The 26,843-nt window shown below is 42.7% G+C and overlaps 1 protein-coding gene across 1 annotated transcript; it reads left to right on the forward strand.

Annotated features, from left to right (window-relative positions):
* The first annotated feature begins 1,445 nt into the window (after nt 1–1,445).
* LOC102103235 (dual specificity protein phosphatase 13B-like) lies at nt 1,446–24,589 on the forward strand. The gene is made up of 4 exons (XM_005520513.2): nt 1,446–1,663; nt 15,373–15,564; nt 16,235–16,455; nt 24,171–24,589. Exons 2-4 carry the CDS (start codon nt 15,374–15,376, stop codon nt 24,383–24,385), a joined length of 627 nt encoding a protein of 208 aa, XP_005520570.1. The 5' UTR covers nt 1,446–1,663; nt 15,373; the 3' UTR covers nt 24,386–24,589.
* The last annotated feature ends 2,254 nt before the right edge of the window (nt 24,590–26,843 follow it).

Raw genomic sequence — 26,843 nt, forward strand, 5'->3', positions numbered from 1 at the left:
CATCTGGCTTTTGGTTCCCAGCGGACAAGTATTTGCAGCACAAAGCCAGCTCCAAAGCCAGCTGGGGATGGCAGTTTGTATTCCTAGTACCAAACTCAGGAATGCAGAGGCATGAATACTCTGCACTATGTGAGCTGGCTACTCAAAGACAGCATAACAGCAAGGGAAAACATTCCTTGCCGTTTCTAGTATTGTCTACAAGGTTAATTTCTGCCTTCAGGGTAGACAACTCAGCACCTTTTATAGTGCTCTTAGGTGATATGTACATCTGCTCCGTGGGCCAGACTATAGGAGTCAGGGCACAAAGCAGAGTATTTGGCACTGACCACCACACCAGGGGTGTCTCAGGGGGTTTTACTCTGGACTACCCTGTAGATTAGACATCTCTGAGCAGCAGTAGAGCAGTACTGGGATACTTCCTTGCTTTAGTTCCCTGCATGAGGAAACCTCCTCATGAGCTCTAGGGCTGATCTGCAAAGGCAACAAAACCTCAGCAAGGAGGAATAGCCAAATCAAAAGTATGCTTCAGACCCAAATCAAAATTTAAAATACATGTTTCCGTTACCAATTAAATCTAACAAAGTCATTCAAACTTACAGAACAAGTCAGGGAAAAAAACCCAGTGGATCTGTCTATAGAGATGCCCTCAGCCTCAAGCAGAACCACATTTTCTTATCCTTCCCCTTCTAGGAAGCAGGAAGGAGGCCAACCAGCCATTTTTGGGCTGGAGCAAAGGGCAGAGCTGAGGAGTCGGTGGGGGTACTAGAACACGAGCACATTAAGTGTATTTCACAGGATGCAAACTTACTGCGCTTTAAAAACACTGATTGGTACAACTGGAAATCTGCAGCTTAGTCTGATGGCAAAAATACTGTAAAAACAGAAAAGTAACACACAGAATGCAAGCTCTCAGGCTGCGATGTCTCGTGCTCGGTTTTTCTCCCAAAGGCGCACCCCGCATCCCATCCCGCACCCCACCCCGGGTCCTGCCCTCCCTCGGCCCCTCCCGCCGCTCCGGCTGCCGCCGCCAGGTGGCGCGGGCGGCCCAGCGCGGGCGGAGCCCCCGGCCGGTCTGGAGGGAGCCGGGAGGGTCCCGGGAGCGTCCAGCGCGGGGCCGCGCTCTGCGGCCGCTGCTACCCGGCCCCAAACCCGCTTTGGCCGCCTTGTTCTGAATTCGGGTCAAGCCCCGGGGGAACGGGGACAGACGACGCTGTGCTCCGGAACGCACTCCTCCTGTCCCGCCTGGCAGGCTAGGGCACAGCAGGGACGGACCCGGTGGCCCCCCACACAGGCTAAGCCCAGCCGTTGCCTCACGGCTCGCAGCTGCAAGGAGCAGCCGTGGCACCCCGCGCTGGCCGGGCAGCCCTCAGGCTCCGTGTCCCGGCACCGCGTCCCCGGCCGGTCACAGCCGCTGGCAGCGCCTGAGGGCCGGCCTCCTCCACAGCTCAGCCCTCGCAACTGCCTCGCCCCGGCTGCTGCAGGTCCAAAGAGGGTACGGGAGTACGGGTTATAATTAACAGAATTAAAAATAGGCTTTGAATAAACTGAACACCCGGAGAGGTTAGAAATTTGTCGTGCAGCTGGCACGTCAGGAGGAAAGTGAGTGGTATTATTCAAACAAAGGTAATCCAAGACACCGCAGCGCGGGAGCTTCGACCACCAGGCAAGTACCTTTAAGCTTGTTTACAGAGCAGCCCCCGCTGAGGCCAGCACCTGCACCGAGCAGTGAAACCCCACCACAGCCAGCTCCGAGCCCCCGAAAGGGCCAGGACAGAGCAGCGGCTGAGCCCTTGTGCTCGGGAACTCCGGTATCTGTGAAATTAGAGTTTGCTTTCCAACTGGACTTACAGGCTGAGGATCTCTGGCTGAAAAAGATGCTTGAAAAAACCAAACCCATTTTATTTAAATACCAGTCTGGCTTGTATTTAAGTTTCTTACATATCTATCTTCAAGATAACAGCCATGAAACACTGGATGTGGGTTTCTTTCCTCTCAGCTGATGTTCACAAGTCGATCCTGGGAAGGAAGAAACTGCACAGCCAGTTACACTGGAGAAAATCTGAAACAGACTATGAATAAAATGCCATGCAGTTCAAAAATAAAACCTGGGAGAAACAAAATGAAAGAGTAAGACATTGGTGGGGGAGTTATTTTTGCTTTTTTTTTTTTTTTTTTTCCCTCCCTTTTTTAATACTAACTCTTTATAGTTTGGGGCATTTATGGATTGTTTTTAACTAGGATCAAATTTTCAGACAGAAATGGGATTTTTAATATCAGTCTTCCTCAGAAAATTTTTATTGAGGAAATATGCTTGGATGGCTGTGGAAGCCATTGTGATGATTGGAGTAAAAGAGTACAGAAGGAGAAGACTGGGTTAAATTAATTCCTGCTAAATACCAACCAGCAGACTTGCTGTCTGTATGGAGAGCTGGAGACAGAATTGTACCAGGGTAAAAAGGATAGTGTGTCTATTTATAATGCTGCCTTCAACACCATAGGAATTCAAAGGAAAACTCCAACTCAGCACACAGTCTTCTCATCATCTTCTTCTGTCAAGATTAAATGGGGCCTGAGGTCATTTCCCCTACAAATCCTTTCTAGGAAGGATCTGTTCCTTTGTGTAACAAGGAATTACCATGGTACAAATCACTCCAGAGGCCACATCCTCCTCACCCAGCCAAATGTCATCACTTTCCTTTGGGTAGTCAGAGGAAGAGGAGAAAGGGACCCTTTCAAGTGTCAGCACTTAAGCAGGAAAGACCAAAGACTTTTCACCTGCCATGCATCCTTGCTCCCTCATCCTCTCTCCTGCCCTTCTTACACCAGGTGCTCTGGGACACTTGCAAACAAAAGGGTAAATGTAGCTCCAGCACAATCCCAGTGCCAGGCAGCAAAGAGAGGAATAAGAACACGGTGCTGGCACACAGTCATCGTGTCACTTCAGATGAGGATCTTACCCTGTGTGTCCCTCTTGCCACTGCAGAACTATCTATCTCTGGAAAGGAATGAGCTCCAGTAGGTGTGCGGGGCACCTATTTATCAGCAGATATTATCTCTAATGTTGAGAGTACAAATGAAAGCAGCTTTGGAAAGGGTATTAGCAAAAACCTGACTGCCACTCTAAAGAAAAGGTACACTCCTAGAGTTCCTTAGCTCCGCTCTTCTTTTAGCATCATGGTGCCTCAGATCTTTCCTTCTCATCTTCCACCTTCCAGTTTCTTTTTAATAAGAGCTGCTTTTTCATTCTTCACAAAACACTACCTACTCTGTCTCTATACCTGTCTTTTTTAATTCTGTTACCAAGCTGTCTGCTAGGTGGGGAGCAGAAGGTGCAGGACTTGGTGCTGCCTTTGAGGTACAGGTAATTATTATGTGCATCTGTTATTGTAGTTGCTGCCTCAACAGGTGGAAAACATGCTGTTCTCTGATAGATTTGCAGCACTCCATGCTCCTGCCTTGTCTTTTCTCTAAAGCTAGTCGTGTGGTGTTCCTAAAATAATAAACACAGCCTCACTGCTGCCACAAAAACCCCTGGTAAATATATTTTTATGGGAATGAAGTATTAAAGGATTTGAACACTTACTCACTGAAAGCAAAATATGAGCAGGAAGGTTGGGTAAAGATTCAAAGGCTGGTTTGCTTCCTTTCCCTGGGGCACATCAAGGCTGTACTGTTTGCACTTCAGAGATGGATAGTGGGGAATTACTTAACCCAAAATGATGGAAACAATTCAGACTATAATAATATAGCATGAGAGTTTCTCATATTACATCTATTCCCCATACTGCTGGCTATACTCTGCCTTCAGATTCACGTGCACAACTCTCATTGGAATCTGGAGGAACTGTATTTGAAGCCAAAATGCATTTCATTGTCTTTCTGAAGTCTCTCTGCAACTTACTGGCTAAATTCTGAGCTCAAGAACTGGGAACAAAGCTTGTCTATACATTTCCCAGTGTCTGTCTCTGTGAGATTCCCATCTGTTGTGTTTTATTTTGGATTTCATCTTCCTACTTTCCTAAAAACACAAAGCAGAAACAAACATTTCCTCTGCCCTGGAGTGCAGGAGTCACCTAATTTCCCAGCAGGTTCTCTCAACAACATACAGTGGATCCAAGTTTGTCTTAAAATGATACAAGCCCTTTGTGGAGAAGAAAGGGAGGGACCAGAAATCTGGGCCAAGTTTCTGAGTATTGTGAAAACCCCCTGCCCCCCAAAGAGACTCCATTTCCTGTTTCTCCCAGAAATGTCACCTGGGTTTGCGTTTTATTAAAAGAAATATACATTGCTCAAGTCCAGACTCTAAGTCTTTGGTTTGTGCTTCCTGCTGACACTGCAGAGACTACAAGAGCCATGAAAGCTGAGACATGAAAAGACTTTGGGGCTTCGCATTTGCAATAGCAGAGCAAATTAAATGGAGAGCATGTTAAATGAGTTGGGAGATAGTTGTTAACTAACAAATCTTCATTAAGTTCCCACACCAAGCTGTGCTGCACCTTTAATGAAACTGATCATTGTTTCTCCTTCTATGTTTCAACAATTTCACCACCACATTTGAGAGAAATTCAGACTTGCTTGGGATTTAATTAGAAAAAACCACAATATTAATCCATCTTGCTCCATACATGCACCCAGTTTGGAGCTGTTGGTGCATCTTTCACACAGGCCAAATTTGACTCTGTTCCCCACCTGTTATTTACTGCCTTGGTTTTTGCTAGTTCTTTTACTGCCAGTGACTCATGGAGGCTTTGTTCACTGGTTTATGGTGACTTTCTGGATCACTGGTTTGCATCACGATTACTGGTTTGCGTCACCAGTTGTTTCAGCTCAAGAGTTGCCAGCATGAACCCCAAGAGTTCATATGACTTGCACCTCCTGAAAGCTAAGCCTGTGCCCAGAATAACAAGCTTTTGCAGAACTAGAGCAAGTCCTGTTCTGATGATGTTTGTGACTGAAGGGAGGCTACCACAGCTGAGGCCTCTGGGAGCCTCCCCTGCAGACCACTAGAGAAATATTGCTCCATAGGTATAACTCAGGTGCCAAGTGACTCTGCTGTATGGGCTTTAAAAACACTCTGTCCAGTTTAGGACAGAGGGGTTTAAGGGAAAAGTACGAAGTAAACATGAGGAGGTACTCAGCAGTACTGAGAATGATGCAGCCTAAGCAGAGCAGGATCCTCTGCTCCAGACTGTCTTTGCCATGAAGGAAGAAACAATTACTGTCTCTTTTAAGTATGACATAAGAAACAAAATGTGCATGCAAATACAGCATAAATGGGGAAGTTAGCCTTCAGATTTATTCTTTGGCAGATACCATTTATGGTGGCCAAACTTTTTTTTTTTTGGCCTTGGAGCTTGGCCATACCCCATACCATGTTGTCCTCAGAGTCAGATAACACTCAAAAAATTTAGATAGCCCTCAACCTTTTCCATATAGAAAAGAAAGCACTGATTATTTGGGTTTATGCAGTAGCACCCCAGGACACAAACTTATGGATTCCCAGCACTTGGGCACTGCAGCCTCCTCTTCACAAAGGTTCCTGTTGTGTCCCAGTGCACTAAAGAGTGCAACCATAACAAGCTGCCTTCTAATGTGATTTAACTTTTTTTTTTTTTAATTCTTGTATTAGAAGTTATCTGTTTTTTATGCTATAGAAGAAAATAGGTTCTGTTTTTGTAGTGGGTGATCTATGACATTTGGGGGCACACATTTTTAACTGCTAGCTTGTTTTAGAAAAATGGTAAGCGTTTACCTGGGGGACAAATGATCAGAAATACCTATAATCCCAAGAGCTAACATAATTGCTGGGAAATTCTAGACCTCAAATCAGCTCTGCTACAGAATATGATGAATTCCTATTTTTTTCCTCTCCATAGACTTAGTAGCAAGATTTTACAACGAGAAGAAAGCAATATGCTTAGCTAACTTGGGATTTCATCTCCTTTCCTTGTATCCCTTAGACTATACACACATCAGCAAGCAAGCCTCAGCTGTGTTCAGTCTCACTCTGACCTCTGTACTAACTTGATTTACTGGTTTTAGTTCTCAAATAGTGTATTACGTTATAACTCAAATGATTTGATTAGAACTAGCTGGTATTTTAATGATTTATGAGGGGCATCTGGGACTGCATGGGTAGTGTACACATTGTGTCACTGCTGTAGGAGGAATCTGCATTGATCATACCAGCATGCTCCAAGACAAGAGCATGTCAAATTCCTATAAGCCTGAGTTCACAAACTTGATCTGACAGGTGGCCAAGATTGCACTGGGACTGACCATCGTTCTCATGGTGGGAATAAAACAGACCAGCTGGATTGCTTCTAGCCATCGCATTATGAGAGGATTTCCATTCCTTTCTGTTGTTCTGTTCCTGTCTTGCAGTGCTTAAGAAGGTGTTTATCCTTCCCAGTTTTGTAGCCAGAAACCTGGGCCACAGGAACTTACAATCAGCTCTGTCTGTGATTTATCCTTCTGCCAGAAGGCACTGGTGTGAAATACAGGCTACTGGAACTAACCTTCCAGACCTCTCCATGTCCTGCAATGGCTATCAAATTGCTAGCAAGTCTCAGATCAGAGAGGCTGGAGTGTGAGAAAGGTAAAGAAACAATTAGCACAGTTGGTTTAAAGCCATCATTGTCATGGCATTTAATAAGAGATCATGCTATTATTTTTCTTAAATAACTGTAAAAAAAGGACTTTGCAAGCACAGAAACAAGGGTATCAGGAGCACAGTGATAAAAAGGGTTTCTTGTCCTTGGTGTTTTTGCATGTTCTGAATTTTCTTTTGAGCATTGAAACCAACATCTACCAAAGCATTCCTAAAGTCCTTGTCCCCAAGAGAAAGTCCAGCCTTGACGGTTACTCACCTCCTATTGTAAGCTGCCTTTTGCTCACTAGTGGTGAGTAAAGGCTTTTGACCCACATTAAACCTAAGGGCAACTTTTTACTCAGGTTCAGCTATCACTACCAGTGTTTGGCAGCACTGCCCCTGGGCTGCCTCCCAGCTCAGACTTGTGGAGAGATGTAGAAAAATCATCAAATTTCACTTAACCATCTCCACCTGTGTGGTGGGTTCCTCATAAGATCACTGTAATAACGTGTATAAAAGGCATTCCAGTGCCCAAGAAACACCAGGGAATCTTGACTCCCTACCTCCTGCTGTTTCCCAACTTACTTCCTAGCAGGTTACTCAATGCTCCTGCTATGCCAGCGTAGAGAATAAGTGTGCGCTGTCTCCTCGAAGTTGGGTAGCATAGAGCTGTCTTTGTGGTGCTGGTAGAGACCACAGGATGAGAACAAAGAGCAGTGAAACTTCTAATGTCCTCAAACAGAAGAGACACAAGGAAAAAAAAAAGAAAAAGCAACAATATATTGTTTTTAAGATAGAAGAACATACCAGAGCTAGTCACAGGGGAGAAGGACTTTGCATTGTGCTGTCCTTTTGGTTAGATCCTTGGGGCAGAAACCATTCATTTGTAATGGGATTCTTTGAATTCTGAAGCCTGATGTTTTCAGTTCTGGGCTGGAGGACACTTCTGTATTAGTTATTGTTAACAGCAGCCTCATTCACCTTCAGATGTGGGCTGCTAAACTCTCTTGGGCCACAGGATGCTGACCTAAGAGACTGCATTCTGACTGGGGTATTGTGCAAGGCACAGCACAGGAAATCCATCGCCTCTAAACCTTGCCAAAGCAAGAAATAAACATGACTTTTAGGTCATTTAGAAGGTGACCTGGGAAAATTTGATGAGGCTAGAATAAGAATATGCAACATGGAGTAAATCTGAAGAATAAAACCTTGGCTGAGAGACTGGAAACAACACCCAAGTGACACTTTGTCCTTTGAGCAAGCTTGATGCAGCACACCCAGAACCCACCTGGCTTTCTCATGTTGTGTTCAGTTGGATGTGTGCTGTCCAAATCAACACCCCTTACGTAGCAGACTGCACACAAAAGAGTGTAGGACTTAGGCTGTATGGCAGTCACAGTTTCAGCCCAAACAGCCATGGAGATGGAGCAGAGAATGTGCTTGTGCTACAGAATGGACAGGCTTTGTCTCCCACACAGTGACAATGTGAGGCTGAAGTGTATCACAAAGGTGAGCCTCCAGGCCACCAGGTCTGTGACAGGGAACAGACTCAGCACATTTCGGGCCATCTGTGAATAAATCCAAACTTGTACCTCTCCCCAGGGTCATGCTGTACTAACATCATCCAGTAATGAGAGCAACACACGCTCCCTGCAACTGCAGGCTGCAAATAATTGGTAAAACATTGCTACAAGCCATGATAAAGCAGCTAGGATTTATGTTGTTCAGGGAGGGTTAGGGCTTTGGAGTAGTTGTACCAAAAAACCAGTGTCAGCCAGACAACCCAGCTGGTTCTGGCTGGCAGCTCCAAGAGAAAATCAAAGTGGCACATGTTGCTCCTGATTTAGAGCAACCTGCATCAACTTGCCAGCCTGTCTTTCAGAAATGTTTCATCCTTCAACTTTTCAGTAAGCTTCTGAGGGTGCTTCCAGGAGGAAAAACAGAGCTTACCAATTCAGAGAATACCAACATGTTATTGCTGGAAGCAAGAGAGATACAGTGATCTAACAATCCTTGAGCCCAGAAGAAAAGCCAGCCTTAACACAGAACAACTAAATTTTAGGTAAGCTTGTCTTCAAGTGCAAACATAGTGATATCAAGAGTGTTTCATAGCATGTCTAAGAGCTGCTTAGTGCTATAATGCTATAGATTAGGATTTTTGTTTTCTCAAAAAGTAGTGAAAAATGTCAGTACTGAATAGAGGAAGGAGTTAGAAACTGTCAGAACTGACAGTGAATTCTGATGGCTGAAGTCCACTGCAGGAGAGGACACCAGCAATAATATTTCATGAAGGAGCAGTAGCCTGGCTGGGAGCTAGAGAGACTGTGAAATGTGGGCATGGTGCTGCAGTCATAAATAGCATGGAGATGTGATAGATGCATTTTTGGACCAGCTACTGTCTTTGGGTCATATGAAGTGTGTCTGCTGGTCCACCAGATCAGGTTGGGTTAATGGGTGTAAGGATGCACTTGGCAGCTGAGTAGAGGTACCAATGGGCTCCAAAGGCCTAGTTTTGCAGCTGAACTGTGCTCAGAGCCAAAAGTCACATCATCTTTGCTGGGCCTAGGGTTGGAAAGGAACTGACTTTGCTTTACTTGCTTGCCAAGAGCCAAGTTCAGGTCCTTAGAGCTCTACAGTTCTCTTGCTCCAGCTGATGACTTCATGAACACCTAGTGCTGGGAGGAACACAGCTCCCTGTGCAGCCTTAAAATCTCTGTTTCCCTGCATATGCAATGACATCATTGCCACCTGAGGGCCCAAACTCTGGTCTTGGCAGGTAAAAGCCTTACATTGGGGTTCTCCATGCATATTTATGTCATGATTGCTGGATAGCTGTAATTAAATGACTGTAAAGCACCACCTAAAATGAAGCAGTAATAAATTCTTAATAGCTGATGCTATAACGAGCAGTTACACAAAAAAAATATCATAACATGCAGATTGTTAACAGTGTCTGGTCCTGTTTAATGCTCAGCTTTAAATAGTTACAATGCACACTGTTAAAAGGGCATGTAAAATTCGTAACTAGTAAATAAAAAATCCAATTCAGAAACAAAATATACCCAAGCTTCAGTGGTGAAGAAACCACAGAAGAGCTTGGGTTGGCTAGACTAGCTCTTATCTCTGCAATCCTTGTGATGGTGCTACCTGTCAGCCATGGTTTCTGTAAAGTATACTCCATGTACATTTGTCTGCCTGGCACAGGTTCTGTCTGTGCTTCTGTCCTGACTCATGAACATGGTAAGAATCCCACTTATATTACAAATATGCCACTAGGTACATGCAACCCATGGTTTTGCATTTTGTGAAGAAATGATGGGTTAGGGAAAATTAATTTTGCTGTTCATATTTTTCACTTCTCTTATCCACTCAAAGATGCTGTCTGGGCAATAACTCTACAGAGTTGGTTTCCCATGGTTAAAGAATAAAGTAAATATAGGTTCAAGACGCAGAAGAGTTAGCGAAATCAGCAGGTGGTCAGGTTTTGCACACTTGGTACAACAGTGCTGCACAGCAAAGGATGGCTGAGTCTGTCTAGCCACTGTCAGGAATTGCACACATGGTTGGTAAATACAAATGTACTAACCAGCTGATGACAAGAGAATGTTTTATACTACAGTCACAGAAAAAAACTCCGAGGCCTCCCTGCCTTGGAGCCTGCATGCTAATGTACATCCTGAAACAGTCAAAACCATTAGGTTTGAGAACTGCAGCCTGGCCCACAGACTTCCTGTGAAAAAATTAGACATTTTTGAGGCTTCTGAGGCCTAGCAATCCATAACATCAGCGGACACTGTGGTAAATTCAGCATGTTTGAGAACCAAAATGGGTTGATTAATTTCTTCCTTACATTTGAGTAGTGCTTTGTATCAAAAATGTAGCTGCTGATTTCCCTGGATGGCGCACAGAGAAAATTTTGCTGGGACAGCGGGGAAACATCACTATTCCTCTAAAGTTAGGACACCAATGCAATACTGAGAGGGAAAAAAAATCAAATGTTTTTGTCTTGTGCTGCTCAAAGCTGTCCAGTCCAGAGATTTAGTCAGCTCCTCAACATAGGCCTTGTGTGATCTGTGGAGAGCAAGTCCACCTAATGGATTTTGCCAAATCCCACCAAGTGGGTGCCTTGCCATAAATGCATAGTTGGGTTGCGCGAGTGGGTTTGGAAGCCGACACTAAATTTGGGAGTGCTGTTCAGATTACATCCTCCAGCTGCTGAAGAGATTTTCTTACAAACAGTTGGCTACTCAAATACCGTGTGCCTCCCTAGACACTGCCTCTGTCTCAGCTTTCAAGTCCAGCCAGCCCTACCTCAGTCATTGCTGCATTTGATTCATACCATCTATATCTCATAGTGCTCCTGGCAATTGATAAATTATGACTCCGGTGAGACTATTGGGTTAAACGCTAAGGAAGAAAGAATGATGACAGCAATACATGTCATTTGTGTGGCGATGTAGCAACACAAAACCCTCTCTCAAACATATGTTATCTTGGAGGAACCTTTACAGGGGATAGGCTTTCTGAGAAATGTTTATGGCTTTTGAATACATGATAGGCGTGAACTTGACATGACCTACTTGGCCAAGCCCTGAGCTTCAGCCTAGTCTTTTACCACCACAAATCAGTCTAGTCAAAGTATAGCCAGACTGATATCTTCACTGGAATGCCAAGGCTATAGCACATAGAAGCTTGAGAAAACACAGGATGGAGGCTGCTTTGTTCTCAGGATTTAAAGACTCAGAAATATCTTTACTAACATCCTAAGAAAATAGCTAAGTTCTACCCATACAGAAAACCCAACAGGGGCCCTGGGATGATTAAAATATTTGATACTTGATTAAAATGAGCATACTGACATCCTTATAGTATATGCAAATCCCTCCTTTATCTTGGCATTGGAAAATGCAAGTTAAAGCAGAGGTTGTAAAGGCTTTCTACTAAATATCCCAGACACGAGTTGTTTTTTCCTCCTGACTTAGCACAGCATCATGCTGCAGGATTTTCTGCTGCTTCATCTCAGACTTCATACCATCTTCTCAACTTGATCTTGTATCAAGGTAATGTCAAATTGTCAAATTACACTGACTTTTCATTTTGTTGTTTAATTAAATATCGTGGAATTGGAGAAACTGGATAAAAGGTGGCATGTGTTTCTGAGGACTGAGACACCTGTAAAGGAATCTAAAGTCCCTATAGGCCCTCTCCCCAGCATGGCACTGAATAGCACCAATTATGCTACAGATAAAGCCGTAGTCACTGAATTAACTGAAACCCAACCAAAGCATCCACAGTATATGCAGTTCGTAGGGGCATTCCCTGCTGGGCAGATGGGAATCCTAAACATGAATCCTAAAGTCATGAAGGCGATATTATGTGGGACCTCTCGCAGGACCACTTTCCTTTCTTCAACTGGGAATTCAACTTTCTTCCTGGAATAGCTGATACATGAGGAACCATTGACCTGTTTGCTCTCATCACCCAACTGCAGCAAAGCCAACAACACACATGAATCCAGGGAGGTAGCTACAGGTGCAGGTGGGGATGGTGGCACAAACAGCCTGTATCATACTGTGGGTCACTTTGCATTGTCAGAATGACCTGCTTGCAACAGGCTTCTGATTGCAATCCTCCTGCTAGTTGTAGTTAAGGAAATTCTATTGCATAGTACAGATACAATTACAGTTGCAGTACCACCCAATACAAAATTATTATAAATATAATGGAAAAATTTCTTCTATGTGATTGAGTAATTACCATAATACAACTCCAACAGAGCAAAGATCAGGAATGTTTCATGTCATCATCATTCAGAAACCAGCATTTTAAAAATTGTATTGCTCATTCATACAACACACATCTCAGAAACAGATCCACTACAAAAAGTCAGTATAGAGGAATTGAGCTGAGAATCATTAAAACCATATTTTTTAAATGAACAGACATCACATTATTACATATAATAATTTTCCTTTCACACTATTTTTTTAATCTATCCATGTTCCTTATAAAACATGACACAAAATTTTAATCATAGCATTGTTTTCCTTAAACATGTGCATTTCAGTAATGACACTTGCATGTATAAATTTAGTGAGTTAAGATGTTGGACTAATGCCAGAACTGAGTAGTCATTTATTAAGAAAAAAAATTATCCTGTTTTTCTGTCTGTAAATTTTCTATGGAAAGCTATTCTTTTTTCAGTGCATTCATTATTCAGCATATTAATTGAATAGCCCTACTGAGGCTTCTCTGCTTTTGAATCATTCACAGCCTGTTAGTTGCAGTTCACATTTGAAATTTGAAATCTAGTCCTTCCTTTTTATTGGATGTAGAGTTTACACAAACGGATGCTATTCTCTAGTTTAAAAAAATGTGACCGGAATGAAAATGGAATAAGTTTTGTACATATCATCAGCAGTTCACATCTGTGTTTCAACAGGAATAAATTCCTTATCTATAATACAATATCCATGTGAGCACAAGCTGAAAGTCATCTTAGGATAATTCTGAAGAAGCAGTCCCATCATATAAAGACTTATTCTACAGCTTTAAATATCCATGTAGCACACAGTACCTCCTTTTGCCCAGCCTATGCAGTTATGTTCCCTTCTAGAAACAATTCTAACAAAACAAAGCAAAACAGTCTTTGAAGGAGCACTTTTCCTTAGGTGCACTATATGTCACAGTTACCTGCCCTGCTCCTGTGAGGCTTAGGGAAGCAATGCTGACAGCAGCCTTCAGCCCTCCAAGGTAATAGGAAAATCAAAGTGTTTATACAGTGGAGAGGGCAAGAGAAAAGGATAACAGGCAGTACTGAATAAGAAAAAACCAAAACAGTTTAAAGCAACTTTACAGGGAGTAAGAAGTGCCCTAGAGTAGTCATTAGCCACACTGCAAAGAATTAGGTACATCAAAAAAGGGGAACGTTTGCTGCAGATATTATGAAGTGGGAAGGATTGGAAGAGGTTGTTATTCTTAAAAGTACTTAATGGACTGGCAGATGGCTCTGTGGTCAGGGCACAGGAAATTCAAGTCCCATTTCTTCTGTGCGGGATCAGAGAAATGTCCAAGATCACCAGCAGGAGCCAGGCAGAGCTGGCACAGGGGACACTGGGGTGGCCAGTGTCAAAGCAGCGATCAAAATCAATGGGAAATGCCTGTTCCAGTAGGGAGCTCCTCCATGCCTCCTCTTGCATAAAGCCATCCAAAATGGGCAAGAACATCTGCTTTTGTTTTCACAGTAAAAGCTGAGACTGGAGGAGATATGCACATTTGGGAGGGGAGCACATTCCACAGTGGAGCTCTTTGTAATGCTCTTGTAACAATACAAGACCATTCTGGGAACATCACTTGGTGAAAACTTACTCTATCCAAGAGGCCAGAGCTGCCATGAAGGCCATGAAGGTGGCAGAAGAAGGTGTACTGAAATGACAGAAGGCTCCTCTTGGCAACTGGATGGCAAGGCAGATCACCCCATGTACATGGCAGAAGCCATGTTGGGACCATTCTGTGGCCTGACCATCCCCTCCTTCTTTTCTATGGATATTTCAAGGAATTAATTGCTCCATTTGCCCTTCAGCAAAGCACTGCATTAATATGAAGGTGCTTGAACTTGAATATAACCTATTTGTTAACAATAGACCTGTTCAGCAGAAAGATGCAAGATTTCAGGTTTGTCCTGGACTGTTCTACCCCAAACTACTCCTCAAATCATTTATGTAGAAGACATGCTTCAGGCAGTGCCAGGGCAAGACTTTGACTCATTGACTAGAACTTCACCCATGTCCTAGACAGGTGCTTCTGTTTTAAGGCTCATGAGCTGACAGACTTCCTGCTGTCTCTGTAATGCAGATGTTTGGCTCATTTTTAGAACATACCAAAAAAAAGTTTAGTATTTTCTTAGAACAGAACTCTGGGAAAAATGTAATTTCTATTCCCCTCTTAAAAAATCCTCCCAACAGTTCAAATCTACAGCTAGCATTGTAGAGGAACCACTATTTCAAAAGAAATGTACCATATGGAAACAGAGTAATTCCAGAGATAAAGTGATGCCTAAAAAAAGTGTTTCTCCTTGTAACTGAAGTACTTGCTTCAAGATTAGAAATAGGATAGCTCTTGGAGGGAGCAGAGAAGAGAGGAATGCAAATTAAAACAACTTACTAAAAAAATTAGTCAATGCTCATATAAATGACAGCTGGAATCACTGTAACTCATCCAGATTTTTTCTAATATGAACATTTGTCATGAGGACAACTGTATGGCCAGTAAATACCATTGGAAAGAACCAAACTACTCCTTACAGAGTTTTCCTCATTGAAGCTGACAATTAATAGCTAACAAGTGAATATGATTTTGCATGACTGATTCTACTCAGTCCAGAACAGTTTGTTGAGCAAATTAGAAGACAAATCAGGTTAAGTATATATAAGGAGGTCCTAGTTACCTGGTTAAAGGAAAACCTCAGCATACCACGTTAGTACTTTGTTTCTACATCCTTTGAGTAGATATATTTACACAAGACATTTTCCATAGCATTACCTGTTTCTATGTGAAACCAGAAGCCTTGTGCTGGCATATCAAGGGCTGGCCTTTTTCACTGTGCTAATAATAGCATCTAGATTTCTAGATAGTTGTAGGCACTTCCCTATTTCCTATGATGAAAATAATCCTTAAAACTATAATGAAGTTTTAATCAAGTTTTTGACAAGATGAGAGGAAGAATGGGGCCTGTCAGAAATATCTCTGACTGATGGTGAATGTCTGCTCTCCCCTTTCAGGATGGCCTGGGACTCCTTGTGCAGCCAGGACTTACGGCGGCCTAGGATAAGAAGTGCCTCCAGCTGGACTTCTGGCAGTGGGAGCAGCACTGGGACACCATCCCTGGAGGAGCTGCGGCGCCTGCTCTGCACACGCACACACCCCACAGGGCATGTGGATGAAGTCTGGCCAAACCTTTATGTGGGAGACCTGTAAGACACAGGAAGGGCTGAAGGTTATTGCAACTCTTCCCCCAAATCTTCCACTCTTTATTTAGAAACAGAGAGCTAGGCACTAATCTGGGGACCTCTCATAACAGGTCTAAGTGTTAAACAAGATTGAACAGTGCATAGGATGCTGTAGCATAGAGGAAATGCATCCTAACTGATTAAAAAAATATCCCCATTACTGCAGGAGTCACACACTGCAACAGCCCACTGAAGCTGTGGCATTGGTACTTCAGGCAGTCATGCTAAAGCTAGGTAAAACAGAATCAAGCTCATTTTCTCCTCACTTTGCCAGATGGCATCAGCTGTCTGAACTGATGAATACTTAGCAGAGGTGACTTGGTGAGAAAGTCCTTGAAATCAGAAAACCCTTAGCTTGTGCAGAAATATCTCCATCACCCCCTTTCCTCAGTTGAGAACCATTTAAACATATGTTTGGGAAAAAAATGAGGGAAATGTAAGAGTTAGTTTTCCTAACAAGTTACTTCTCAAAGCATTTTGATGGATACTTTGAACCTGTTCAAAGTGTCAAAAAATCTGTTCAACCTGTCAAAAAATAGCCACTACCACTTCCTGCCATTGTAACAAATTCACCATCAGCAGCATGTTCTTTGCATTGCAATGCAGCAGGCAAATATAATTCCCCATCTTCCAGGTATGTTGCTCGTGATAAGGCACAGCTGAGCCGCATGGGCATCTCCCACGTTGTGAATGCTGCTGCCGGGAGATTTCGCATCAACACTGGGCCCAAGTTCTACAGTGACTTGCCTGTGGATTACTACGGAGTAGAAGCAGAGGACAACCCAAACTTTGATCTCAGCATTCACTTCTATCCAGTTGCTCAGTACATCAGAGCAGCACTGAATTCCCCAAGAGGTAACTAGACCATCTGTGCATGTTGCATATCTTCTGCATAGTAGACAAGCAGGGCAAGTTATCAAATATTATTTGACATAAACAAACCCACCTGTATGTGAGTAAGAATGGAGATACCCAAACGAAGTAGCATCCTACTTGCCTCCTGAACTCCTAGTGGTAGTTCTTCTGTTTCCCTGAAACAGGGAAGGATGCACCGAACAGGCTTTTAAAGGTTTCTCCCTATGCCTAGTGTTATCTATCAGCAAAAGACAAAATAGCAAGTGTCCTTTATTACCTATAGGGACACACTGACCTGGGGGGAAGCACATAATTTGATTTTTTCAAATTAGTGATGGGATTTAAAATACAACACAAGTGTCATATTTGAGTAAGATGATTCAACTATAAAGCTATAATCTGTGCAAGTCCTACAAACACAGAATAGGGAAGAACTTGCTAGAAAGCAGTTCCATGGCAGGGAGATCAAGCAACACCACCAGCCAGGAATAATGTCATGCTGTTGCTAGAAAAAGGATAACTTTGAAATAGAAAGACAACCCACAAACCCCTCAGATTCACTAAGCATATGCCAGGTTCAGCACCAGAGGCTTGGGGCCAATGGGAGATAATTACTACTAAGGTCAAGCCTTCACAAAAGCAAGTCATCACTGTGCCACAAAACTGTACAGATACTATTCAGAAGTGATTTAATAATAGAGCAGTTGTATACTCAGCAAACCATTTTGCTTACATCATGGTGAGATTTAATTGCAATCGGGGTCTTAAAGTACTAACTATCCAGCTTGTATGTATAATTGTATGCATTAGTAGATCTGATCCACACCATACTAGCCAGGAAGGGGAGACACAGTAACTGCAAACAGTGTACCTTCATTCTAGGTACCTGTGTATTTCCTGCTCTTCAGAGGGCTTGTTCTGTTCTGTTAGAAAATATTTGTCTTTGTGCAACTTAGGGCTGCATTTGGGGAATTTGGATTTTCACCCATTTTTATTACAGCAAATGCTATTTGCAATTGAAGTTATTATTGGCAGTGCTCCAGAGAAAGGTAAGATCCAAAATCTGTTCACGTGCATGTTAAAGTTCCAAATCAATTGACAAAAGACAAAAAACAGCAGATGAATTGTAGAAGCCACAATAGCAAACAAAACTAGTGCTTTGTAAAATGCATGCTGAAATACTAAGTTATGAATGCAGAACAAGTTACGGCTCAAGGCATATTCATCCCTGCTCCCATGCTTTTAATATTGCTTTACTGAACTCCATATGGAAGCAGAGTTCTGGGAATGGAGACAAGGTGAAATTTAATAATACACTGTCCAGCTGTTGCTGACATTCATCATTTTGAGGAAAGCACAACAGTTTAGAAAATATATAAACAAGATGTTCTGGAAGCATAATTTCCTGAGGTACAGAAATTTAGCAGCTAAATACCCGTGACCTGTGCAGGGATGAGACAGGGAGGGGATTGTTACTCACATCATTTAGAAGAAGAAAAAAAGTAGTGTTTATTATAAGCAGTGAAACTGAACAACAAAAAAATATACCAGGTAACAAGAGGCCTGTCCATATTAAATACAGGATGTAATGAGGTACTACTGTTTGTTTGAGGTACTACTGTTTGTTCAAGATATCTTTTAAGACTGCTGCTTAACTATTACAAGCAAATTCAACATAATTTTTTTTTCTTTAACCGAAATATAGTATCCTTTTTACCTAAGAGAACAAGTCAAAGTTAAGACTTTATAGGCACAAACATATTTAAAACTAAGAATCAAATACTCATTAAAATTAGGTAAGAATTGTTATTTCCATCGTGCTTGAAAAAAATCTGGTGCTCTACACCACAAGTCTAGAAAATGGCATAGACAGATTTATTCCAGATTTCTACTTTAGCTGAACAGAATATTGTCTTTGATGATGTAAGGAGTTTGTTTTTAAGGCAGTTTCTTAGAACTCGGGTGCCAGAGTGTGAGCACATGGAAGCAGAGGGGTGTGCACTTATTTGCTCCTACTTGGGAGCTGTTCCTGTTGCAGTGGCCAATGGCTGCATCACACCGTGACTGTCTTCATCATCTTTGTTGCAGAAATTAGAAAGTACATGCACAACTATTGCAGCCATGCCACGTAAGCATTATTTTATGATCCCTACTTCCTTGACTGCCTTTCCTTCAGCACAGCCTGGCAGTTTTTTTGCCCATGTAACAGAGCTGTTTGGGAAGGCTCAGACAAGAGTGAGCAGATGCACAATCTGTCCCCTTCCCTACAAAGAAAAACATGGAGCTGGGAAAGTGCTGGCCTTCTCCCTCATGCTCAAGTTCAAAGGACAATACCTTGAATATCAATCTTGACCCTTTGCATGGCCACCTGTGCAATTTGCATTTCTCTGGAGTGCAGCTAAACCTAAAGCAAATCAGCAGGGTTTTGTAAAGTCTAAGGAGCAAAAGAGAGCTTGATGAAAGCATGTCATGAAAACTATTAAACTAACACTGTGCTGAAAGAAAGGTTCCCAAGTAGTGAGCTTTTCCTTTTATTGACCTCTGAACATGTTTAAAACAGGCAGGGTAAAATCAGCCATTAAAATCTTGAAATGTCAGACTCTCTCAAAGTCATTTCCCTTCCTCTACTTCAGTGGAGCAAATGAAAAGATAGGCTCCCTCTCCTGTCACCTTCTTGTTGATGGGAGTTATGAAACCTGCTTAACTCTGGAGAAAAGGGTCCTCTTGCTTGACTCCACCATAGGTGCATTACATACATCAGTCTGACCTCCCACTCTGTAGCAGATGACAGCTCTTACCTGCTCTGACTTGCCACTATTTAAAAGCTCTCTGTAGGCTTCTTGCTATTTTCAGCTGTGACAAAACAGATAGTGGATTAATCAAGAAATAGGCAGTGGATTCTGCACCTGGCTAAAACCTAACAGGAGATGAGAAAATCATGGCATGAGCCTCTAGGGCCCATTAGCCCAGCTGAGCTCTCCTGCTGAGCAGAATACTTCTGCTGGATCCAATGGAGTGAGGACAGCTGTGACATTGACTATGGGTGACAGATCTGGAGCCTCATCTTAAGCCAAATTGAATCCATCCTGCAAGAAAGCAAAGGCTAGTTTAGGACATTTAGCTCATTTAATGATGATTAGCAAAAGGACAATAAGTTATTATGTGTTTTAATGACTGATTTTGTTCAACAACATTGAATTTCCCAACTTGAATTTGGCCAACAAAGTTGAATGTGCAAACTTTATCCCTAGTACAAACCCTTTGATGTTAGTAGAGTTACAGCAGGCATGAGCTGGATAGAATATCCATAATCCACTGTTAAAAACCAAATGTTATTGTTCTGCAGAAATCCCAGACAGATGACAGTTATTGTCTGCCTCTGCAAAAAGTAGCTGGAGATGTGTGGTGCAAAATTTCAAATAAGGATTGCAAGATTCAATAATGCCAGAAGCTAAGTGCCCCTACTTCTCCTCAGTTAATCCCATTATTCCTAAGGGATCCTGTTTCATGCTCAGAGAGAAGGTTGCAACATGGTCCTTTTAACATGGGACCAGTCCAGCTTCTCTTTGCACTGTATGTTAAACCAGATGGGGGTGGGGAGGGCAGAGTTGGAAGATGGCAGCTCATGGTGCAGATTCTGTAGTACAGGAGATGTGGTTATAACCTCCTTGCCTACCACACCACAGGGGAACACACAACTGCCTCTGTGAATGCTGCTTTCTGTGGCTGTGCTCCAGCAGCCACCCAGGAATCCGAGCCTGAGCGCTGGGACATCTCAGCTGCATCCCGCAAGGGGCTGATGGAATGGCTGGAATTGCCCGCCACAGTCAGCCCACGGAGCAGACGTGCTTCAGGCGCTGGTCACATGCAGGATGTCATCACCAGGGCTTCAGAGTGTCGCTTTACCCATTTGCAGCCACTGCTAAGAGACAAGGGTCTGACCCTGTAAACAGAACCAAATAGCAACACAGCTTTTGTTTCCTTACTCAAGTTTAACATTCAATTTGTTTGCTAAAAATAATCACACAGTAAATTCAAATCTGCTTTCATTAGAGCAATTTTACATTAATTAAATCATTTCACATGACTGATTTATCTGCAACAAACAAGTAATTTTATTGTCAGTGTACCAGCATTTATCATAGCTTTTGTTTCACTATGCACACAGGGTAACAATGTTGGAATACATATTGCACTTGTTAAAGAGATAATATACCTACATCCTCATGGGAACAAGGGATTAGAGAATCATGCAGATTAGGACCAAGGTCAATACTTGGGGCTTGTCCAGGTTTTTGCTGAGACACCTTCTAAAGGTCTTTGCCAATACAGGAAGACTCTTCTGAAGTGCAGATAAACCAGAGAAACAGGGAAAAAAATTCAGTGTATTCTTTCTGGACACAGTCTTCTCTCAGACACAGACACAAAACAATAGAGAGCCAGCCTGTACAAGCAGGAGCCTGGCATTTGTTCTGCTTTCTGTGCCTCCAACAAAACCACAACAGGCAATATTTAACAGCAGCATTTATACCTGTGCTCAGCTTGGTCTTCAGTTCAAGACTGCTGGTAGGGCAGAGCATTTTCAAAGGCAGAAATCTTCATAGAGTTGGGGGGTGGGGGGGTGAGGAAAGGACTTAAACAATTTTACAAAAGTTAGATTCAGAACATCAAGTCTCCTGTCCCTCTCCAGTGTATGCACAAATTCAGATTTAATGTCAAAATATATAGTAATGCAAAATCAAATCTAACATTAAGGCCACTTCTTTCTGTTTTTTTCTTGTTTGCTTGCTTTTATCTATTGTGATGCAGTTCAAACCATAAATTCTTTTTCTTTTAGTTGTAGAGTGCTGGTAGCTCAGAAGTTTTCAAACAAAGAAACTAAAAACCAAAAAAGAGTGGTTCTGATTCCAAGAAAAATTTTCAGAACGTTTTGTCCCTTGGCTTCTGTTCTTTGGGGTGCACATTTGAGTGAATGTCTGTATTTCCCATTCCTGCCACCACATTGCAGTTAGGCCTCCTGCAAACCACTGAAGCAAAGATTTTTCAAAAATCTTTTGGCCTAACCCTATTTGCAGGATTTTTCAAATTGAAATTGTGTTCCTAATTCCTTTATGCTTCTCTGAAAATCTCAGACTAAGGTTATTTGGATCCCAAGTGCCTCCTCTGGGGAAGATAATAGAGCATACATACCCTATATGGTTGGTAGGAAAGCTAATGGAAGTGCAGCATATTGAAAAAGAAGTCTGATGGAAATTCAAATTAGCATTATCTTTTAGCAGGGGTGCAAAACATTTCTCCGTATATATGCCCATAAAAATCAGGACTTCACTTCCAAGAATTTTCATGAAGTTAATGGAAGTGACAGATAGCTGCAATTTTACTTGAATAAGGGCATCAATATCTCAGTAAATTCTATGAAATTGTATCTGAATGAGAAAACAGAAATAGAAATTCTGCAAAACTGGCCTTACATTTGAAAACCTCTTCCTTCCCCCAAAGGTTTTGATGCCTGGTCCAAGTCTGCTGTCACCAGAGCTGTTTTTGCCACTTCCTTGGAGACTATATTTGTCCATTTATTTCTACTGAGGACATGTCTATCTTTAGGGGTGCACTCGGATTTCTCATGCTGGGATAATGAGAGGGGGCTGTGTCACATACGTTGTGGAATTCAACACTTCTCTAAACCTGCTGGCCAGAGCAGGTTTTCACAACACATGCTCACCCTCTCTGAGCATGTGGCTATGCCATCATCATTAGTCAGAACTAGAATGGTTGCTAAATAAATACTCTGTCATAAACAAAATGGGATTTAAGATTAAAAGCTGTGCACAAAGTACCCAGAATTAACACCTGGGGGGATGGGGGCAATCAGTCTGAGGTTTTTGTCTGGATCTAGGCTCATCATCCAACAAGGATATTTTTGTCTTGCACCCTTAGTAATAGAGAGATTAAGATGCTGTAAGCACAAACAAAGCAAGGAGCTCGCCCTGAAAAGCGGTCTGTTCTTTCTACCCCTCCTTACATTTTGCAGAGAAGCAGCATCTGAGATAGTCTGTTCCATCTCCAAAGGAAAAAAAGCAACATGGGATTGTCATCACTGATTTTTCATCTTTTCTGGATATAAATTGCATTGCCACTAAGCTGCATTTTGTACAGCTATACAATGAATGAACAAGAGACCACATATGTGACAGTCTAGAAAAAATAAAATTTAAAAAAAGGTAGAAAATGCTTTGTTTCAAACTTGTAAAGATTTCCAGTGAAGAATTGTTCAGAAACTTCCATGCTAAAAAGACATTTTCTTCAGCTGCCTTAATGGGAGGCTGTCCATTAGGTGGTCAGAAGTTTGCACCTGCTTGTAATCACTTGTTACTCTAATAATGCTGAATTGCTGGGTCACAGTCTCTGTGAGAAAAATAGATCTGACTTCAGCAAAGGACAAGAGAGCTTGAAAATGTTCAGGCATGGTTATAATTGAGTAGAACAGTTATACAATTGAGTTTCATACTCAAAAATTTCTCATTGATCTTACCATTTTTTTGAAAGTTGAAGCATTTTACAATATTTACAAGATGCAAATTTTCAGGTTCTGGAATGAGCTCTTTATTCACATCTAGAGGGAAAGGACCAGAAACCTGAATTCTTCCATCTGAGAGCAAAATTTTCCTTTAATTAAAACCTTTCTTTAATTTCAAATAAGACCATTTAAAGAAATATTCATCTCCTTCCAATGGCTGCTTCTATTCATGATCACAGCAGGAAAACCAAAAGCAGAGCAGAGGGAAGGAGGGCATTACACTGCTGAATCCCTGAAAGGTGCTCCCTGAGGCTCACTTATGGCAACAGGGGAAGGACCCAAGACGTCACTCTTAATGAACTCCTAACAAAGATGCATACTTTGCACTGAAATCTCTGGAAAAGTAAAAACATTTCATAAATTGTCTTCCTACTGGTCACTTCAAGAACAGGCAGAAATAGAGGCATTATGGAAGAACAGTGATTTATATGGGGTAAGCTTTAGAAATAAAAATGCTTAAGTGAGCTGGTGCAAATGCCATATACAAATGGCTGTTCTTAATGATAATGCCCATTTTCTTCAAACACTTTCAAAAAAGCCTGGCCAGCAGTCAGCACCCTCAGAAAGTATTACTGCCCTAAGCAAAGAAGAAAAAAGAAAATCAGGAGTGGAAAACCAAGTGTGAGTTGAGGTTTTTTTGTGGAAAAAAACAGGTTTTTGTGGAAAACCAGGGGTGTTGCTGTAACAGCAGTGAGCAATCCTGAGCATTGTACTTCTGAAATCCCAAGTTTCCAAGCCCTCTGGTAGTAAGTAACCTGCCAACCTGCCAAGGCTGCTTCCCTTGCATGGCCTTCAAGCGTGAACTCTTGAAACTTTGCCAGCAAGTACATCACTCCCAAAACCACACATGAGCAAGCAGGGACACAACGGATGGCAGGCTGGGCAGGAGGGATAAGGGTGTGCTGTCAGACTGACAGCTAAGCTCAAACAAGTGACCATGGATCCTGGAACACAATTAAGAATTTTCTGTCCCCAGCCAGTAAAAATCCCCAATCAGGGAAACTGCACCAGGGCTGCTCTGCAGGGCTGCACATACCTGCTTGCCCATCCCCAGTACCAGCTTCCATCTCAGCTCCAGCACAATAAACCCCTCCATGAGGCCTGCTGGCATAATTGCAAATCTCTCTCATTTTTCCAGGCAAAGTACTGGTTCACTGTGCAATGGGAATCAGTCGATCTGCAACTCTTGTCCTCGCTTTCTTAATGATCTGTGAAGGTATGTCCCTCACCGCTGCCATTCAGACTGTGCGCTCCCACAGAGAGATCTGCCCCAACTCCGGCTTCCTCCAGCAGCTTCGGGAGTTGGACCTCAAGTTAGGAAGGAGCACAGGCAGAGGAGCAGAGGCCTGCTAGTGCCAAGAAGCTTTGTCTCCTGGTGCCAGCCCAACAGATGCTGCCCTCACTGAAGAGAGCAAGGATGCTGTCAGGACTGCTCTGTAGCTGTATGGTGAAACTGGGGAAAGGCTGAGAATGAGCAAACTGTTAGGAACTGTTAGGCATGTATTTTTTGCATAAGCCCACTAACTGGAAAGAAAAATGAAATAAAGAAGGATTCAAACTGGCAGTTTTGCTCACCTGGGCCTGTTTATTTAACTACCTGTTGGGCAGGGCATAGGGAGCAGTTGGGTTTTTAATGTAGAATTAAAAGGCAACATAGTCAACTTGAAAAAATCCTTTTTTCTTGCTTATAATTGCATTTATTTGGCAAGAGGGAAAATGACTAAACTAGTAAAATAAAAAGAAAGCATGAGGCTTTTAAGCAAATCTTTAACATTTTGCATCCAGCTGGCTTAGGGTGAGACTGCTGTTTTTGCAAGCTGACATGATCCTTTGGTCTAACATGGTGACACTAGTCAGGATCCAGTTCAGACCATGGGCTCCCTCTGTTACAAGCCATGGAGGCTCTTGCTGGACCTTCACTAGTTTGCTGAGTATGGCGAATATTCAGAACTTAAGGACCATGAAATCCTCAAGAGCCAGCTCTGGAGCTCTCAAGCAGACGCTGCACCCTGGGGCCCAGCTGTTGACAGCCTCTCAGCTGCTCAGAGAGAGGAAGGTGTCCCCTTGCATGCATGGAGCAAGGAGCATGCCCAGGGCACACTGCCCGCTGGCACACTGCGGGGCAGCGCAGTGCCAGACAGAAATGTCCTCCTCTTAGCTTGCAACCCGATGCTCGAAATCACATTCCCCAAATTTCCCTGTTTTAGCGGAAAGTCAGAACCTAGCGTCGTCATGTCAGAGCAAAAATGAGCAATGCCTCTAACAAATCCAAAGTAGCAGCTCTGCATTTCAATTACTCTTTTACGCCCAATTGGCTACATTTAATCTTGTGAAGAACTCGAAGCAGATATTTGCTCCAGTGCAATTACAGCCACATACAGAACATTGGCAAATGCAAACAATATAGAATTTCCACTTGACGGCAGATTAATTTGGTGTGATGTTTTCCCTCGAGAAGCCTTAAAGGCTCTCAGTTCTGAAAGTACCCTGCAGTTTGTATTTATAGCACCATGGATGTTGAATAGAAAGAGGGAAGCATATACTTCTTCTGAACTGAAGTTTCTTTTACCTCCATACATTAAAAATATTAACTGAGCATAGCACACCTTTGCTTCATTTCTCATAATACAATATGGAAACATGATTTCCCTGCAGAGTCTATAGAGGAATTCAGGTGGTGTTTCCACTTTCATAAACATATTAAGTAAAGCATAGCAATGCTACAGACTAATTTCCTCTCAGGGAACAGAGGCACATGTCTTCCCTCCAGAAAGGGTCCCATCCTTTGAGACTGGAGTAAGCAGTCAGAAGCGAGGTCATAGCTAATGATGGAAAAAAATCAGTGAGGTTATAGTTTTCACAGGCCTCTTATTGCCTGCCACAGCAAGGATATTAGATTTCAGTAAGCATAGTGACTGAACCACTCCTGGCACTTGGGTCTCTTCCACCTTGGTCTGTCTGGGATTCTTTTTTATTGCAGACCATGCTGAAGCTTTTTTGTGAGTGGTGTTTTCAGTTGCCTTACTAACCACACCCTTCAAGCCTCTGTAGCTTGACCCATGCCAATCCCTATATTAAAGCACAAGAAGTGTATGAAACACAACAGTCCAAAATCTCCATGCATTGAGCCCATCAGGACAGGTCATCATTTCCAATGAGTTGCACATCTGGAAACATATGTGGTCACGGGGAAGAACTTAAAGTGAGCAACTTGTGAGACTGACTGAGCCTAAAGTTACCCCAGCTGAGGCCTTTTGGCCATTGTGAGACTATTTTAGCCAGCCAGGGCAGGCCATGGATTTCCCTGCCATCCATAACTTGCAGCTGGGATCAATACATCTGTCTGGAGCTGCAGTGTGCAAGGTAAGCTAGGGCACTGGCAGAGTAGGCCTTCTGGCTCTTGTCACCATTATGGGTGCATAGTAGACGCTTCCTCTTCAACACGGGAAAAAACCCAACTAAAGAGTAAAAACAAGAGGTCAAAAACACTCAAAAAGACCCAAAGAGAATAATCCAATCCCAGGATAAAAAAATCCTTTTCTAGAAGTGCCTGTCCTATTTTGAGTGCTTTGCATTGCTGTGAAGTACAGACAGTGAGAAGCAGGTCCCCCATCTCCTTACAGGTTCTCCACCCTTCAGGAGACAATGTTATTGAGCCCACCATTAGGTCCCCTCTTTGTGAGGGCTGCAGCACCATGGAGGTGGCCTGGCAGGGCCACAGGGGCAGGCTCTGTATTGATGACAATTTAGTCCTATCCTCTGACCCACATGTCCTGCACACTGAGGCTTATTGCTCCTGTGCTTGGTTAAC

The sequence above is a fragment of the Pseudopodoces humilis genome, chromosome 9 (assembly GCF_049639895.1).
Source record: "Pseudopodoces humilis isolate 2021_Gansu_Grassland_sample_001 chromosome 9, ASM4963989v1, whole genome shotgun sequence".
Taxonomy (NCBI): domain Eukaryota; kingdom Metazoa; phylum Chordata; class Aves; order Passeriformes; family Paridae; genus Pseudopodoces; species Pseudopodoces humilis.

Bases quoted from the DNA above. Each gene is read 5' to 3' on its own strand.
- LOC102103235 (XM_005520513.2), top strand. From the start codon at position 15,374: ATGGCCTGGGACTCCTTGTGCAGCCAGGACTTACGGCGGCCTAGGATA. The intron at 15,565-16,234 runs GTAAGACACAGG...CCCATCTTCCAG, and splicing joins AACCTTTATGTGGGAGACCT to GTATGTTGCTCGTGATAAGG. The intron at 16,456-24,170 runs GTAACTAGACCA...TCATTTTTCCAG, and splicing joins AGCACTGAATTCCCCAAGAG to GCAAAGTACTGGTTCACTGT.